At 39.8% G+C, this 16191-nt stretch overlaps 1 protein-coding gene across 4 annotated transcripts; it reads left to right on the forward strand.

Annotated features, from left to right (window-relative positions):
- The first annotated feature begins 4978 nt into the window (after window positions 1-4978).
- Window positions 4979-15636, forward strand: fosl2 (FOS like 2, AP-1 transcription factor subunit). 4 transcript variants are annotated; one of them, XM_042072284.1, is made up of 5 exons: window positions 4981-5179; window positions 5599-5712; window positions 8504-8773; window positions 11918-12025; window positions 13073-15636. In XM_042072284.1, the coding sequence occupies exons 3-5, from the start codon at window positions 8519-8521 to the stop codon at window positions 13634-13636; spliced, it is 927 nt and encodes a 308-aa protein (XP_041928218.1). In that variant the 5' UTR covers window positions 4981-5179; window positions 5599-5712; window positions 8504-8518; the 3' UTR covers window positions 13637-15636. The 4 variants fall into 4 exon arrangements, with proteins under 4 accessions (XP_041928219.1, XP_041928218.1, XP_041928216.1 ...); XM_042072285.1 differs by lacking the exon at window positions 5599-5712 and having other exon boundaries at window positions 4979-5179; XM_042072282.1 differs by having other exon boundaries at window positions 4981-5712.
- Window positions 15637-16191: the final 555 nt, after the last annotated feature.

The following is a 16191-nucleotide window of genomic DNA, read 5'->3' on the forward strand; positions in this document are numbered from 1 at the left end:
AATGCTGCCCTTGTCATGTTCCAATTTGTTCTCTGCTGATTGCTGTTAGTGTGCTTTCTCTTTGATGTGCCGTATAAAGCTGATAATGCCAGCCCATGAAGAGGAATTTGCAGCATAGTGAAGTGATGCTTCAGATGATAAGTGTTCAGACCAGGGGGTCAGGATTTGGAGGGGTTAGCCTCAGCCCGTTAGCATCCGCCAGCTTTAAAAATAGCTTCCCTGAAGGGCTCACTTCCGCCCACGTCTTCATAAACAAGCCAGTTAGGTGCCACATCACTAGTGGACACCAACATATGTTGTCTATGTGGATTGGTGGATGTGAGGGCAACTTCTTGCATGGGAGGATCAGCCAATCCACATGGATGACGTCATGAGCAACTTTTATGCAAGTTAAAAGAAACAAAACCATATTAATGTCATATTAACTGCCCCCATGTATTAACCTCATAGCTGAAGAAATTTAGCAAAATCAATGTATAAGCCGCGGCTAATAGTTGGGAAATTACGGTAACCAGTTGATCTTGATCTAAGGTTACTGGTATATAGTATGGATCAAAATAGAGAGTTTATAGACTCCTAATTCATGGTCTCCTATAGTGACAGAATAATAACATATTAAGACAATGTATTAGAAGGCTATACATTTTTTTATTTTGATACTACATATTAATAACTTTACATTAAGACCAACTGCTTATCAAGAAAAGTTAACCTATACTGAGTAAGAATAAGAAATTGTTGAATAAAGATCTAATAAATGTGTAATGACGCTTAATACAGACCTTATTGATCACTAATACATACACATATTAGTTATGTATTAATGGTTAACATGTGTTCGCTTTTGTAGAGACGGGTGCGCACATCCAAAATATGTTGTAACAGGTGCCAGACAAAACGTGTCAGAGAGAGAAGGAGATGGTCTGCACACTCTATGGGCTCCAAGAGATACTTTATTATTAAAAGGCAACGTTTCGATCTCAACAGATCTTCATCAGGCAAATAAGAACTGTGCAAGTGTTACCAAGATGTCTATAGGAGTGTATAGTACTATATAATATTTTGTAATATTCGATAATATCCTTGCCCTCTACATTGTTCCTATAGGACAGACTTATACTTCTATATGTCCTCAAATACTATAATATTCCTACAATATATATAGTATTTCAATAAGATAAGTATAATATTTTGTCCCAAAATACTATAAGATCCCTTCAGTTATTTTCCATAAGGGAGAGGTTTAAATGTGTGAATGCTGTGTAGACCTGAATTTCAACTCACCTCTCGAACAAAATAAATAGTCGGAACTGTGTGCATGGTATGCATAAACCAATTTATGTTCCAGCATGAATTCATTTCTCTTTTGCTGACAATCTCACATTCCCCGGAATATTAACATTCTACCCTTTTTCTGTCTCTGAGTCCTCCTTATTAGTTGCCACGGAAACCTGCAAATAAAATTTGCAGAGATAGTCGGTTGTCTAATCAAAATCAGCTGTCTTTGCCAGGCTGGAATCTATGAGACATCTGTGTAGAGCCTGTGGACTGTATTAGTGCCACTGGTTATGCTGTGTATGTTATCCTGTCTCTTTATGCTTACCTAGTGTACAATATTTATTTATTTTACTATGTAAAATAATGTAATGTTAAACTATGTAATATTTATTGTTGTTGTTGTTTTAAGACAAAAGTGTCTGCTAACAAACATGAACATAAACATATTTAAACCTTATCTGATGTGGCATGAAGTATTACATCATATCATGAATCACAGAATATAATTTTGACTGCGTCATGTTGACTGGGTAAAGGTGAAAAAGAAGCTGCTGATTTCTGCTGATAAGTATGTAAGGGACACATCAGTTTTCTCAACTCAAATCACATGAGCTCAGGCACGCCGCTGGATTGCAGCAGAATGCGGAGTGAAGAGCTTATGTTTGTGTATGAAGGACGTGTAAGATCTAGGTCAAGGAGCTAATCTAGGTGCAGCAATATGATCCTGTGTTGGGGTTTGAGATCCATTCAGAAAGGCTGCTTTGTTGCTGATTTTGTGTTGCTTTGGTTCATCATTGTTGTTGTTGTTGTTGTTGTTGTTGTTGTAGTTGTATTCAATGTCATATTGTGTAATGTTATCAGGCTTGGTGGTTGTTGATTGGCCATTGTGGGAAATCCTCCACCTACTGTATGGCACAAGGATTCTAACACCTCTCCTGTGTAGGCTCGAGGATATCGGAAAGAAAATCATATTACGAGGACATTTAGGACTTTTCCATTCTTTTGCGATGAATACAATGTGTGACATGTGTCGTCAAAAGCACAATGACATTACAGTACATCTAATAAGTAATTGTGCAGATTACACTGGATTAGCCTATATAGCCCTGCTCAGTGGCAGACACTGTACTATCTGTTTTATTTTATCAGCTATTTTTTTGCACTGTACCTTATACGAAGGTTATCCTCTTTTTAAGACGCTTCGGACAAAAGCATGAGCTAAATTAATACATTTAAATATATGAATAAATAAATATTTCTGTCCATTTACCTATTTCTATATGTTGTTTTTATTTATCTAACCATTGCACTTTTCACTTGAAAATGTCCCTGTTATGAGATGAATAAAGGATTATCCCATCTCATCAACAGTAAACAATTTATGACATTCATTAAAAAAATAAAAAGACTTTACTGATTTTGCTAATATTGAAGTAGGCTGGTTTGTAATCGTCCTCTATGCTTCTCAGATAGAGATCCTAAATGTCAGGTGCCCCTGTAACATTCAGGACGGCTGAACAGTCACGTCACTTCCTCATGCTGATTCTGCCTAACGTTAGCCCGCCTGCTGTCGCTGCATCATACAGATTTAATGTAAACCTACAGCTTAATAACTAGACAATCAGTGCAAAAGACCTGTGACTCAATGTACTCCTCTTGTGCACATAAAGACAAAATCATCCAATTAAGGCCTTCTGAAACATTAATTATCAGTCAACAAAAAAGGGGGGTAGAGGAGCGCTTCCTGGACTCTAAAGTTTGGTTAAGTTAGAGGTGCTCTTTGGAAACTGCTGCCCTGATTAAATTTTTTTATAAAGTATCACTTGTTAAGATGTCACAATACCATCTTTATCTGTGACACTGATAATTAATGCCAAGAAAAAAAACTCCAAGGCACTCTCTACTGAAAAAGTTAAAAAGATGGCTTGGTCAAGTCGCAGTTAACTCCCGGAAGAAACGCGTTGGAGTTTTTTAGAAGGTTAACTTGACCAAGCCATTTGATTCTTGGCATTAATTATCAGTATCACAGATGAAGATGGTATTGTGACGTCTTCACAAGTGATAAGTTCAGCCGTGCCTACTGGTCGGGGTTCGAACCGGCAATCCTCCGATTACAGGTCCGAGGTGCTAACCAGTAGGCCACGGCTGCCCTTTATACTTTATAAAAAATTTTAATCAGGGCAGCAGTTTTCAGATTACATTATGTGCTTACATAATTGCAAAAGGGTTCTCGGCTGTTGTAGAAAGAAATGGCTGATCTTTATCGCAATATCTGCATTGGCCATTATCAGCAACCATGCATCCAATGTTCCAAAGGCTCCTTCTGTTTACTTATCTGATATAGTTTTAAAAGGCTAACTGAGAAAACATTGGAGAACCCTTTTGCAATTATGTAAGCACATAATGTAATCTGATCTCAGCTGGCATTCTGTCTATAATGGAGTGGAATGGAAATATTTAAGTGACCCCAAACATGACAAGATGTAGGCCTATACTGAGGTAGCTTGGGCCTATGCATGACACCAACAAGAGAGGATGTTATACATATATAAATATATATATATATATATATATATATATATATATATATATATATATTAATGTATAACATCCTGTCTTGTATATATATAATAATAAAAAACAGACAGGATGCCATTGTTTGCCTATTGTAACGGCGTGAGCTCTTAGAACTGCCTTCAAGCATATTCTTTAATGATCACTGTCAGCCTATCCCTTCACTGATAGCTGAATGCATGTCAAAAATATTAGTGTCTTTGCCAAATCTGGGGCATAAACCCAAAATAGGACTTACAGAAAATGGGATTTTTAGTGCCGCGTCTCCGACTACTCAATCTGGACCCTAGGCTACGTTTCAGTCACTGATAATTTCATAGCTTGACATTCTGCTTACAGACAAATCGGTTCTTAATTTAACAGCAACGTGTATTTAGCATCTACCTAACTAGCTCAGCATCTGATATGGTTTTGCTGGATTTGGCGCACAGAGGATCTCAGAATCTTCCCATTGGTGACAGCTCACTATTGTGCTTCAATTGGAATTGAATTTCGAATCTAAACCATAGGCAAGACGAGCCTACGTTACCCGAGGCTTACCCTGTTTCGATTGACTTTCTTAGTTCCTCTTTAAACTCTCTCACCCACAAAGTGTCAAAGTCCAAGCCATGACATAGGTTAGGCTTGGCCATGACAGAACTTAGCTGAGCAATTCTTACCATCACAACTGTTTTAGAAATATCCTTTAAGGTTGCCTATCCTTCTCTCTGCGCTACAGTCTGAGACGAATACTGTACATCAAACAACTAGCACCTACCTACAGATGAAATGAAAAATGGAGGAAGGGAATCCCTCCCTTCGCTGACGTGCCTTTTCAGCTTGCCTTTACCAAGGAAACCCACACGCGTGTTCTCTGACGCAACTGACCATTTTTGGAAACATGCGTCAATGGACGAAACCAACTGATATGAAATGTGTTATCACATTAATTATTTAGAGCCAAATAATGTCTCAAAGAATAGGGTTGCATACATATACGATGTTTTGATAAATAAATATATGTTTGTAAAATAATAAAATGTTGGCTGAAGATGTTTATCTTATAGGCCTAAGTGTGTAAAAGCTTAATGCTCTAGTGTACGCCCTCGGACGATGACGTACCAAGTGAAGTTGGCGTTGATAAGCAGAGTTGCAGAATATAGTGTCAGTGTGTGAGTCATAGGCTATCTGAGTGGGGCAGTCGAGAAAAGAACAGGACAATAATTGCTCTACAGAAGAAAAAAAAGAATCAAAGTTTTCACAGCTCAAGAACGACGTTGAATTCGTCCCTGTGATTCATCCGCACAGTAGCCTACATTCCACGCGAACCCTGGACTGGCTGCGGAAAGTAGGTGGCTCGATGACTTTCCTCAAGTTTGGTACAACACCTGAGACAACAGTATACAAATAGACAACACTATACCGAAAGAAACAAGTAGGCTACTTTCACCGCAAAGGATATATTTTATGTTTTTAGAGCGAACGCCTGATGTGTAAAGCAGATGTAAACGGATAGGCCTGTTCTGTATCGTTTTAGGAGCCAGACAATTAACATTTCAAAATTCTAGGTTGGCTATTCTGGATGTAGATTAGCCTATTTAAGGCTACATTTTAGTTCAGCCTTTACTATTTCTTGAGAGTAAGGGATTCCGTTGTCGGTGTAACCTACTTGGAAAGGCTGTTCCCTCCGCGAAGACGATTTGAGTAGACTAGCCTACACCGGAGTAATCATCTGAAATCTCCCCTCTCTCCTGGAACATGTACCAGGACTACCCCGGGAATTACGACACATCCTCCCGCAGCAGCGCGTCTCCGGCACAGCCAGAATCCTTCACAAGCGGCAGCAGTATCGGCAGTCCGATTTCTACCTCAAGCTATCAGGTAGGCTAACTTAAGCAACAGATTGATTGGTCATGTGTGGAATTCAAATATGAAAGGAAGCCTAGGATAAATTAAAGTTTTATGGCCTGATAAAAGACTACAACATGAGTGATTGATTATTTGGGAATTCGGTTCCACTGATTCAGAGCGTTATCACTTCTAGGTTGGCATAATGTGCCATGGTTGTGCTTATCGCGCTTTTGTCCACCATTTACGCGAGTGCAAATAGGCGGAGACGTGGCAATTTTGTGTCCCTGTGAATATTCTATAGGTGACCAATCCAAATCCTATTTTTAATATGTGTGCTTTATCCGGAGTTCCGTTGAAATCTGTTGTGTTGTTCGGTGATGCGCTCAAAATCAGCCAACATGGAATTCTATCTGGTCACCGTCACTAGTTGAGAGATGTCGCTCAGATTGTGGCATGGATCGGTGAGCGCATCACCTGGAAATATTATGGCAATTAAGGTCGATATTGTCTGACATCTGAACTTGGTGTGATATCCTATTGCGCCTCACGGGCCATAGCCAGAGTAGGTTACAAAATGTATAGTAGGTGCAGTAGCCTAGAATTTTTAACTTTCGTTTAGGCGAGATTCTAGGTAGAATGTCCGAGTTATAAATTACACCACGTTAACGTGCGTTTCCATGCGTTTGGTTTGTCAGGCTTGTATTGACACATATTTTCCAAAAGGAACTGAAACATGGTCTTGAATTCAGTCGAGGTGGAAAGTCTGCTTATAGAAATCGAAGAGGCCATTTTCAAACTCAGCATATGTTTCTCAAGCCAAGAGCAATTTTCGAGCTTTTGCGCTTGAGGTCTATGGGTTGTTGGCGAGGATGTATCAAGCATCAAGTCTTTGCTTTGACAGATATCTTCAGTGCATCTGCCTAAAATGCTTGTCTTTTTGTCCGCCTCATCTAGGAAGGGTGCGTAACCTAGGCCATATGAAGATGACTTTTCATAGCCTAGGCTACTGCAAAAACAATGTGGGCAAAATGTGTTACCTATATCCTTGTAGTAGTACCCCAGCCTTGAAAAGAAACGGCACCTAAGTCTAGACCAGCCCACACAACTGTGAATTCCAGCTTCCCAAATAGGCTTTGTCCACCTAATATGGTAGTTAGCCGAAGGATGGCGGAAGCTATTCTACGTCTAGCTGTGTTCAGCCTTAAGAAAACAAATGTTTTCTTAAATTATAGCGCTGATTTAGCCTATGAATACAACACACGTCTATAGGATGTCTATCCCCACATACAAGGGAAACTGATTAAACATTTAAGCCTCTGAGCAGCCAAGCGTGCAGTTCTTGAACTGGTCTGCCGCACCATGAAAAGTTAAACTAAGTTTACATTCATCTCGCAATGGGAGAAAAGTAATGGCATTATTTTTAGGGTATCATTGTCAGGGTAGCCTATGATGTGGAAACACTTTGTTTTCTTGAGATAGACCTAGAACAGACAATAGAGTGTTTCAGACGCACGACTATTAGCCTATAATACGTCTTTATAATCGTCAATAGGGCGTTTAGTTTGACTTAAATAAGGGTTTTTTTTCAGGCTTTAATCCCAACATGCCCTAATAAAATCCTGACATCTGTGCAATTCGCCTACACGTATAACCATAGGCTATTAGTTTATGAGGTTGCTCTTTTTTCGCAAGGCCATTTAACCACGTCAGTCCTTTGTAGCTTTTCGAGAAATGACTCTCATCCCCATCCTTAGTTTACTGGAATCAGTTCCCGTCAAGTTCAGACAACCTCTTGTTACGGGATTCGTGAACGTCGTGGAATGTTCCTCTTTGTGTGGCACATGGAATGTTTTGCCAAGACTCTGTTTTCCCTGCCTGCACCTTAAATATCGTGCTGTTTCCCGTCTTACTGGAATCGACGGTCTTTGGCATACCTTCGGGATTAGTCATCTCGCGCGCGGCCAAATGCAAGGAAGGCATATTCCCCAGTAGCTTAGATGAGTAACACGTGGAACCTACTGTCGGCACATATGATACGAATGTAGCCTAATCAATCATGTTCAGGGTAGGCTACGTGCGTTGTTGCATATTCAACCACTAATACTGTTAGGCCAGAAGTAGTTTCTGCACTGGTTAGTCTACTAGGCTATTTGGTCCCAGCCAGCTCGATTTCAGAGGCAGGACGACAGCGCAATGTGATGCAACAATCAGTCAGCGGCTACTTACAAGTATAGGTTTACATGGACGTATAAAACAATGTTTTAAACTGTCAATAGATTTAAATGGCATGAAGTTAGTGTTAGCTAAATTTAATTTAAAATTTAATTTAAAATTAATTAAAATCGTTCAATTAAGCGTTCGTTAAATTGCGCGTAAAATGAGAGTTCTCCTGCTCTTCCTCCATTTTCTCAGACAGGAAATATAGCAGATTAAACAGGTGTGTTATTCAGTAGGCTACAAAAACACACACGTGGATTTCCACATTCTAACGCTGTCTGTAAAGTCTCCCATTGCATCATGGACAGGAGGTTATTGTGAAATCAGTAGACTGTGGGCTTTTTGTATGATTCACTAAACTGTGTTACTAGGCTGCAATAGGTCAAGCATACCATGCGACTGCACTAGGGTGATGATTCACTGTAGGCTACAGATTAGGACAATGCCATGCAATGCTCAAGAGGACACAGAGGTTTCAGGAAAATTTCCTGATTAATGCTATGTTTTTAGGGTTATATTATAACTTTGAATGGTGATCTATGCAACTCTCTAGTTGAGACTGTTTCATCATTTTGTTGTTTCTTTCTTTCTCTCTCATGAATAGAAACACCGGGTCGACATGCCGGGCTCGAGTAGTGCCTTTATTCCCACTATTAATGCCATCACAACCAGCCAGGACCTGCAGTGGATGGTTCAACCCACAGTCATCACCTCAATGTCCAACCCATACACACGCTCACATCCGTACGGGCTCCCCGTGTCCAGCGGTACCGCTCTCCTGGGCCACACAGCACTGTCCCGACCAGGAGTGATCCGCTCCATTGGGGACGCTCGTGGTCGACGCAAGAGAGATGAGCAAGTGAGACACTTTTGGGTGACTTATTTTTTATTCAGATTCTTTCTTGGCAATTTCATTACACACACACACACACACACACACACACACACACACACAGCAGGGCAATCATGTAAAGCTAAAGGAGCGAAATATGTAGCCTACGCAAAATCCACTCGTCCAATTCTAACAATAGTAGTAATAGGGGAGTGATTGGTTAGTGAAGACGTTTTAAAATCACTCAAGCTGGGCAAGGCAGTCTAGGGACGGTTGAGATGCCCTGGAATATTTCCTGTCAGATTGTTATGTGAGGTGGCTGAGCAAGTGTGAGGTAAATTGATCCGTTATCATACACATACTGAGGTTTTATTGCCGATGGTGAGGTTACATTGGACAGTTCTTATGAAGACATTATTGCCTATGGGTTGTTCTGGTGTGTCTTATGTTCAGTGGAAGTGATGTCAATGAGTTTTGGTCTTTATTGAGTTAAACAAACCCTTAATCATTCCTGAGAAACTGAATCCGAGTTGGCTTGCTTGTGTTAGTTGATTAGGCCAGGGCTCTTCTAGTATGTTTTGCTTTGGACTGTGGACTGGTTAAACATGCGTAGACACCCATAGATATTCCTTATTCTGTACCCTGAGCAGATTAGTGACCTTGTCACTGCATTTGAGCTTCCTTGTGATAAACATTAGCTCCACAATGAGTCCTTGGTTCACAGGATAATGTATCTAACCCTAACCCTAGGCCTTTAGCATTCATTTGCTCCATGGACCACCTAGTGAATGATGTCGATGCAAAAATCTAGCACTTCAATGGCCAATACCTTGTGACAGGACGGTGTGAACTTCATGACATTTGACACGGATTACAACAACATTCTTTGGATGTACATCGAATTTGATCAAATTCAGTCCATACGGGACGTTGCAACAGACACATTTCAATATCACACCTTTTAAAGGTTCATTGGTCTCACTCAACAAAATGGCTGCCAACAGCCTATTTGGCAGTCAATACATTCATGTGCCAGTATCTTGTTATGCTGAGGTTCAAAGTTGACCAAATGTGACGTGCTACATCTGTACCACATTGTTTGCAGGCCAAATTTCATAACATTCCATCCACTGGCAGTGCTACTTATTATTAGGAAACATATTGGTAGGAAAGTGTATACCCATGTCCTATTATAAATGTCAATTTTCCATGTTCCATATTGTTTTTCAGACATATTCTTGACTTCAACTAATAGTAAAATGTGTTATTTGGATCTTACATGTTCTATCTCATAAGATTTAGTTTTGGACAATAGTGTCTGCTAAACTACATAAATATAAATATAAGAACCCTGACCCATTTAAGACGGACAAAATGCACCACATGGAACACAATTCTGATTATTTTTTGAAATAGTAGAGACATACATACATACATACATACACACACACACACACACACACACACACATACAGAGGCATGGATACGCACATACACACACTCATAAAGGCACACAGACACACATACTCTCACACATACAGAGTACATACAGCCCTTGTAAAAAGGAATCACATGTACTAAATTAACCTACATGCTTTCCTCGCAGTATTTTCTACACCTAGATAGAAACGTCTCACATTACATATTCATTAAGGCAAACGCATATTTGAAAGAAGCCAACCTCAGTCCACACCGTTCGTGGATCAGCTTGCACATTTGTTTGTGGGTGATTACACAAGTTTGCACACATTTTTACATATCTGGCCCATGGAGGTGTAGACTGTGGCCCAACCACAGAAAAGGTGTGGCCACCTTTCACCTCCAACAACTGTTCAGGATGTGGCGTAATAGTTTATCAGATGACCTCAGTGGCGGGATAGTGAGGGTGTGTCAGGTCACAGATATAAGATGGGGCTAGCCTGTTTACAGCTTTACAAATGAACAGTAAAAATATACAGTATAATCCACTCAAAATGAAACTAGTTGTCAGTGTAATGATCATAAAATCAGAGTAATATGGCATAATTATTTTAGATTTACTGTAGTTAAAAGGTGTACAGCAGCATTCTGTACCATCTGAAGGCGTGGAAGGGTAGTCTGGCTGATTACAGCACAAGTTCATTGCAACAGTCTAAACAAGAGGAGATAAAAGTAGGCTATGGACTATTGTCTCAAATCACTGAAAGAAAACATGTGCTTGAGTTTGTTTAACCCTGAGATTGTAAAAAGACTTGATGACTGCATTATTTTTTTTAGTTGAATTTTAGATTCAAATAAAAAGCTCAAATCCTTAACATAGGGTATGATAGAAAGCAGGATATATCTAGGCAAAAAAGTCCGATGAATTCCGATATTTGACGGTTCCAATTCATGTCGCACTAAAAACAAACAAGAAAACAAAACAGATTTCAGTCCTTTCAGCATTACCTGGATAAAGGGACTCAAATCTGTTTTGTTTTTTTGTTTGTTTGTCAACAGTCATTAAGTACATGTAGAAACAAACATGATGTTCTCATGCTTTTCTTTCAGAACTTTTTGGTTGCATTTTCTTTTTAAATGATTATATATTTTGGCAGCCACTATTTTTGGCTGTGAAACAATGTTCAGATTGAAATGATATGCAAATGTCAATGCAAAACTATGGTGCACAAATACAGAGAACTATCAATCAGCGTGCAACGTCATTGATTAATATCATGCTGTGCCTAAAAAAGGGACCATCTGTAGGTGTGACCAGTGGAAAAAATTTGTCTAGAGCCCTGACCAGAGGAGGGGAAACATTGAAATGAGATCTCTTCTTTGACTCACCTATTTCTCCTAGAAAGAATTGCACTCAATTTAACATCAATATTGGGTTATGGACATTTTCTCAAGTATCTTGATTGATTGCGACTCTTAATAGCCCTCTTCTTGTCTCAGCCAATTTCAGTTCAGTTGAAGGTCATAAAACCTATTTTTTTTTTCTCCTCAATCTGTTATTTTCTCCTTATTTGTCTTAAAGCGGGTTTCATCTTGCACCAGGAAAAATAAATACAAATTTAAACACACAAGGTCGGGAAATGTGTGTGTGTGTGTGTGTATGTATGATTGTGTGTGAGAGAGAGAGAGAAAAAAGAGAGATCGACAAGATAAATGAAGGGAGGGAGAGAGAGAGTGGGATAATAAAACATTATTATTTGATCTCAGTTGACCCCAGAGGAGGAGGAGAAGCGAAGAGTGAGAAGAGAGAGGAACAAACTTGCAGCAGCAAAGTGCCGCAATCGGAGGAGAGAGCTCACCGAGATGCTTCAAGGAGTAAGTAAACGCCACAGTAAAGTAAACGCCACAGTAAAGTAAACGCCACAGGCCCCCACTAGTTTAATGGTGCAACATGGTAAAGCAGACATGTTATACCCAAGGACCCATATTCACAGGCATTTTTATATTTCTTATCTTGCTGTTAGTGTGACTTTGAAGTACTCTTAGTGGCAAGATGAAATGCTTTGTGAATATAAAGCCTGGAGTGTCTTAGCAGTATTGTGTGTCTGTGTGTGTGTGTGTGAGTTTTAATTACATTATTTTGAGTATTGACCCCACACACACTTTCCTCCCACCCCCATTATCCAAGACCTCTTAAACAAAATACAGCATCGTAATAATATCAATAACGATTGTATGTAATTACAATCATTCATATTCATATCTGTTGCATTGGCATAGTGCATTCTATTACTGAAGAAGGCCATGAACTGTATTGAACCAGGTGTGTGGTTCAAAAGGGGTGTACTTACTTTGTTATTTAACCATGGGAGAGTTTTGGCTGCATGTAACAAACCAATCCCATAATTATCTCCCATTCTCTTTAAAAAAAAAAAAAAGCCAGGTGTGCCTGCACCTTGGCAGATTGATATTATAACAGAAGGTTTGCCAAGCACTGTGAAGTAATGCATTTCTGCAGATAAGGTGGATCTACTTGTGCACAAAGTGCCAAGATATTTTGATAATGCTTGATTTTAATAACACAGTTCAACACCGTGAAGGCTATTAAAGCAGTGCACCAGTATAAAGGTTGCTGACACAGTCTGAAGATCCAAATGATCAGAAATCTGTATCCAGTACAGTATATTGAGTCTTGACAACAGTTACATTATTATCTATAGTTATGGTATCATAAAGATGAGATCAAAACTGTCTTGTTGCATATGGGTGCTTGATAATTTATCGGAAATTTATTTTTGCAGGGTGGTAGATCACCCCATTTTAAATATTTGGGAATAACAAATGCTTAATGTCAAAATTGGTCAGAAAGATGTTTATGAACATTAGAAAGATGCTCATATACCCTTTTAATGTTGTCACCAGGAGACTGAGAAGCTTGAAGAGGAGAAGGCAGATCTGCAGAAAGAGATTGAGACGCTCCAGAAAGAGAAGGACAAGCTGGAGTTCATGCTCGTCGCTCACAATCCCGTGTGCAAGCTTCCTCCCGAGGACCGCCATGAGGCCGACCCGCGGCAGTGCGCACCGCTACCACTGACCATGCGGACCATGGGGCAGCGCTGCCAGATGACCCACCTCAACCCAGTCGTGGTGAAGCAGGAGCCTCTGGAGGATGACGACGACGACGAAGATGACGAAGATGACGACGAGGTCGGCGCACTCCAGCCGTCAGTCATCAAACCCATTTCCATGGGAGGGGGGATGTTCTGCTCGGATGGCGAGAGCCTCAACACACCGGTGGTGGGCGCGTCCACCCCAGTGTCCACTCCCAGCGCGCCCAGCCTCATCTTCACCTACCCCAGCATGCTGGAGCCGGAGAGCCCCTCCCCGTCGTCCGAGTCCTGCTCAAAGGCCCACCGCCGCAGCAGCAGCAGCGGAGGGGACCAGTCCTCCGATTCGCTTAACTCCCCCACCCTCCTGGCTCTCTAAAAGAGCAGGAATGTCCCAAGCCCTCACAAGGAACCCCCTCCTCAGCCATATGGGTCACAGAACCCCCCCCCCCCCAGCCACGTGGGGGCGCTCCAGAGGCCTTTACCCTCTGGTGATCAATAGAACCCTCAAGGGCTAAATCACTTTACTTTATTTGTTTTGTTTGAGTGTTTTTCCATAAATTTGTGATTTTCCCCCTGAAGGTTATATTCTTGTCTACACTGTATACAGTCACAGACATTCAGCATTTCATCTCAGAACATCTGATATACTGTCCGAGACAGATAATCAAAGACAACCCTATGGAAGGGCAAGAAGGAAACAACAACAACATAATGATGATGATAATAATAATAATAATAATAATATTACCTGAAACATAGCCATATAAATCCAAATATTTTATTATTAGCATCAACAAAAGAAATTGATGATGAAGAGCTGAATTTTATCCAAGTTTTTGTGCAAAAGGTCATCACATTCTGACACTGGTATGCATGAGTGGATGGAAAATGCAAGACGCAGATGCGAAATATATCAGCAGCAGTCTCACCTTTCCAGCATACCCTCAAAGAAAGAACTCTGGACACTACAGAGAGACAGATATCCTTCTACATGTCCTTCCACACCCCGTCCTTTATATTCCCCCGTGTTGAGATTTTCAGGTCCTCTGTTGTGACGCTGTGTTCTGTCATAGATGTAGCTTTTCGTCTAAACTCTGCTGGTTTAGCCCACCATTCAGTGTCTCAAAGAAAAAAATAATTATATAACCCTACAAATACAACACTGTACTTTTGACGGGTTAAAAGGCATAGATAAATACTTTTGCATCAATTTTCTATCTTTGATAAAGAATTTAAAAAATGACGTCAGGGATTTTTTTTGATCTATGTGAGTGGACCTGCTCATGCACAAGCATTACCAAGACTCGCGGCACACAGTCATTTTTGATTGGAAAGTTATTTTGTACTGTGAGATGAGATGCTCAGATACAACAGGTCAAATCTTCTACCCTTTACGACATGGCAATATGACCTTTTCTTTGGGAGCCACTGTGGTTTACAATATTAACTACATATTTTGTAAATATAATGTTTTGTATATGTATATGCAGATAAGTTAAACATCTCAGACATAGATGTGTACATCTTACTGAATCTTTTTGAACGGAATGGATTTGCACTTTTGACCTGTACATTGTACTGATGGAAGCCATTTTGAAATTTGCTTGATAACATTTGCTGGGACAGATATTATACACTGTGTGCCATTGAGGAAACAAAAATGTCTTCTCATTTTGCAGAAAGGAATCAAGTGAAATGCATATCAGAGAATTCAAACTTTTGTATCCATTGATCGTTTACTTAAACATTCCGAAGGAACTTAATGAAGAGGGTACAGAGAAAAAAGAGTAGATCTTTTTGTGGTGGTCACTTGACTGAATGAATCCTAATCAATTTGTTGTGCTGGGTGCAGCAAATAGACAATTTTAGCAAAGTAGAAAAAAACAAACTATGTTATTGTTGAAATGTTATTTTTAAGGAGTTTGACTCTCGTGACGTGTATTAACAAAGTCCATGGAGGGTTAAATGAAAAGTCAGTAATGACGTTACATTACATGTTTTTGACAGTAGAGTGGACTGTGGAGTAGACAAGTCACAAATTAATACCAAAAAAAAGAGAGTGTGGTACAATTTCTCATTTTGTTCATTTGTTTGAATCTGTAGAGACGTGGATAAGCCATGAAGTGTAAACCCCTTTGTACATGCACAGCTTCGAGTATTTAGCTTTTTCAAGTGCTTTATAATGGAAAAAAGTCTTTGTCATGAAAACAAGAAAAACAGCAATATGTATGGCAGTATTTGTTAATTTCTTTATTTAGAAGTGATGGCGGTAATAAAATGGTTTTCTCAGTAGTTATATTTTATTGTAATGTGAGAGTGTATTGATGGACAATGCATTTCCTAATGAAAATTTGTGGTGTCCTTTCTTTCCTTCAATGTTGTCCTTTTCTTTCTTAACCACTGGAGACTGATGAAAATCTTAACTTTGAGTGTTTTAAAGAAGACCAAAGTCACAAGTTGCGCCTCTATATAAAAAAACCTGGTAATTTTAAATGTAAATGACTACAGACAGATAGTAGTCAGGAATATTATAGGAACACGTGTGGCATCCAGTCTTGATTCACATTTTTGGTCTTTATCTGTACTTCTCAAGTTCATATCATAAAGGAACACTGGACAAATTGAGAAGTCTGTTGTAAATTAAGAGATTACCACTTTGAACGCTATGCGTTTTAAATGAACGAGGACAGCCACCCCTCTCCTGAGAAATAGAATAGAATGTTGGCTCATGTGGAGGCAGAACTCAACAGAATCTCTGCATACACCCCACGTACTGCATTGTAAAATTGCTCCAATACAAGACACTATTGACGTTTTCTATTGATGTGTGTTGTAGCGTTCCAGACATCGCTGATGACTGACATAATCCTGGTTTCTGATATGTTTGGAGTTAAGGGCAGGGTGCGTTTACTTTTTCACTGTCACAACAAG

Source organism: Alosa sapidissima, chromosome 19 (assembly GCF_018492685.1).
Source record: "Alosa sapidissima isolate fAloSap1 chromosome 19, fAloSap1.pri, whole genome shotgun sequence".
In the NCBI taxonomy this organism is placed as follows: domain Eukaryota; kingdom Metazoa; phylum Chordata; class Actinopteri; order Clupeiformes; family Clupeidae; genus Alosa; species Alosa sapidissima.

Bases quoted from the DNA above. Each gene is read 5' to 3' on its own strand.
- fosl2 (XM_042072282.1), top strand. From the start codon at position 5,590: ATGTACCAGGACTACCCCGGGAATTACGACACATCCTCCCGCAGCAGC. The intron at 5,713-8,503 runs GTAGGCTAACTT...TCTCATGAATAG, and splicing joins TTTCTACCTCAAGCTATCAG to AAACACCGGGTCGACATGCC. The intron at 8,774-11,917 runs GTGACTTATTTT...ATTTGATCTCAG, and splicing joins AGCAAGTGAGACACTTTTGG to TTGACCCCAGAGGAGGAGGA.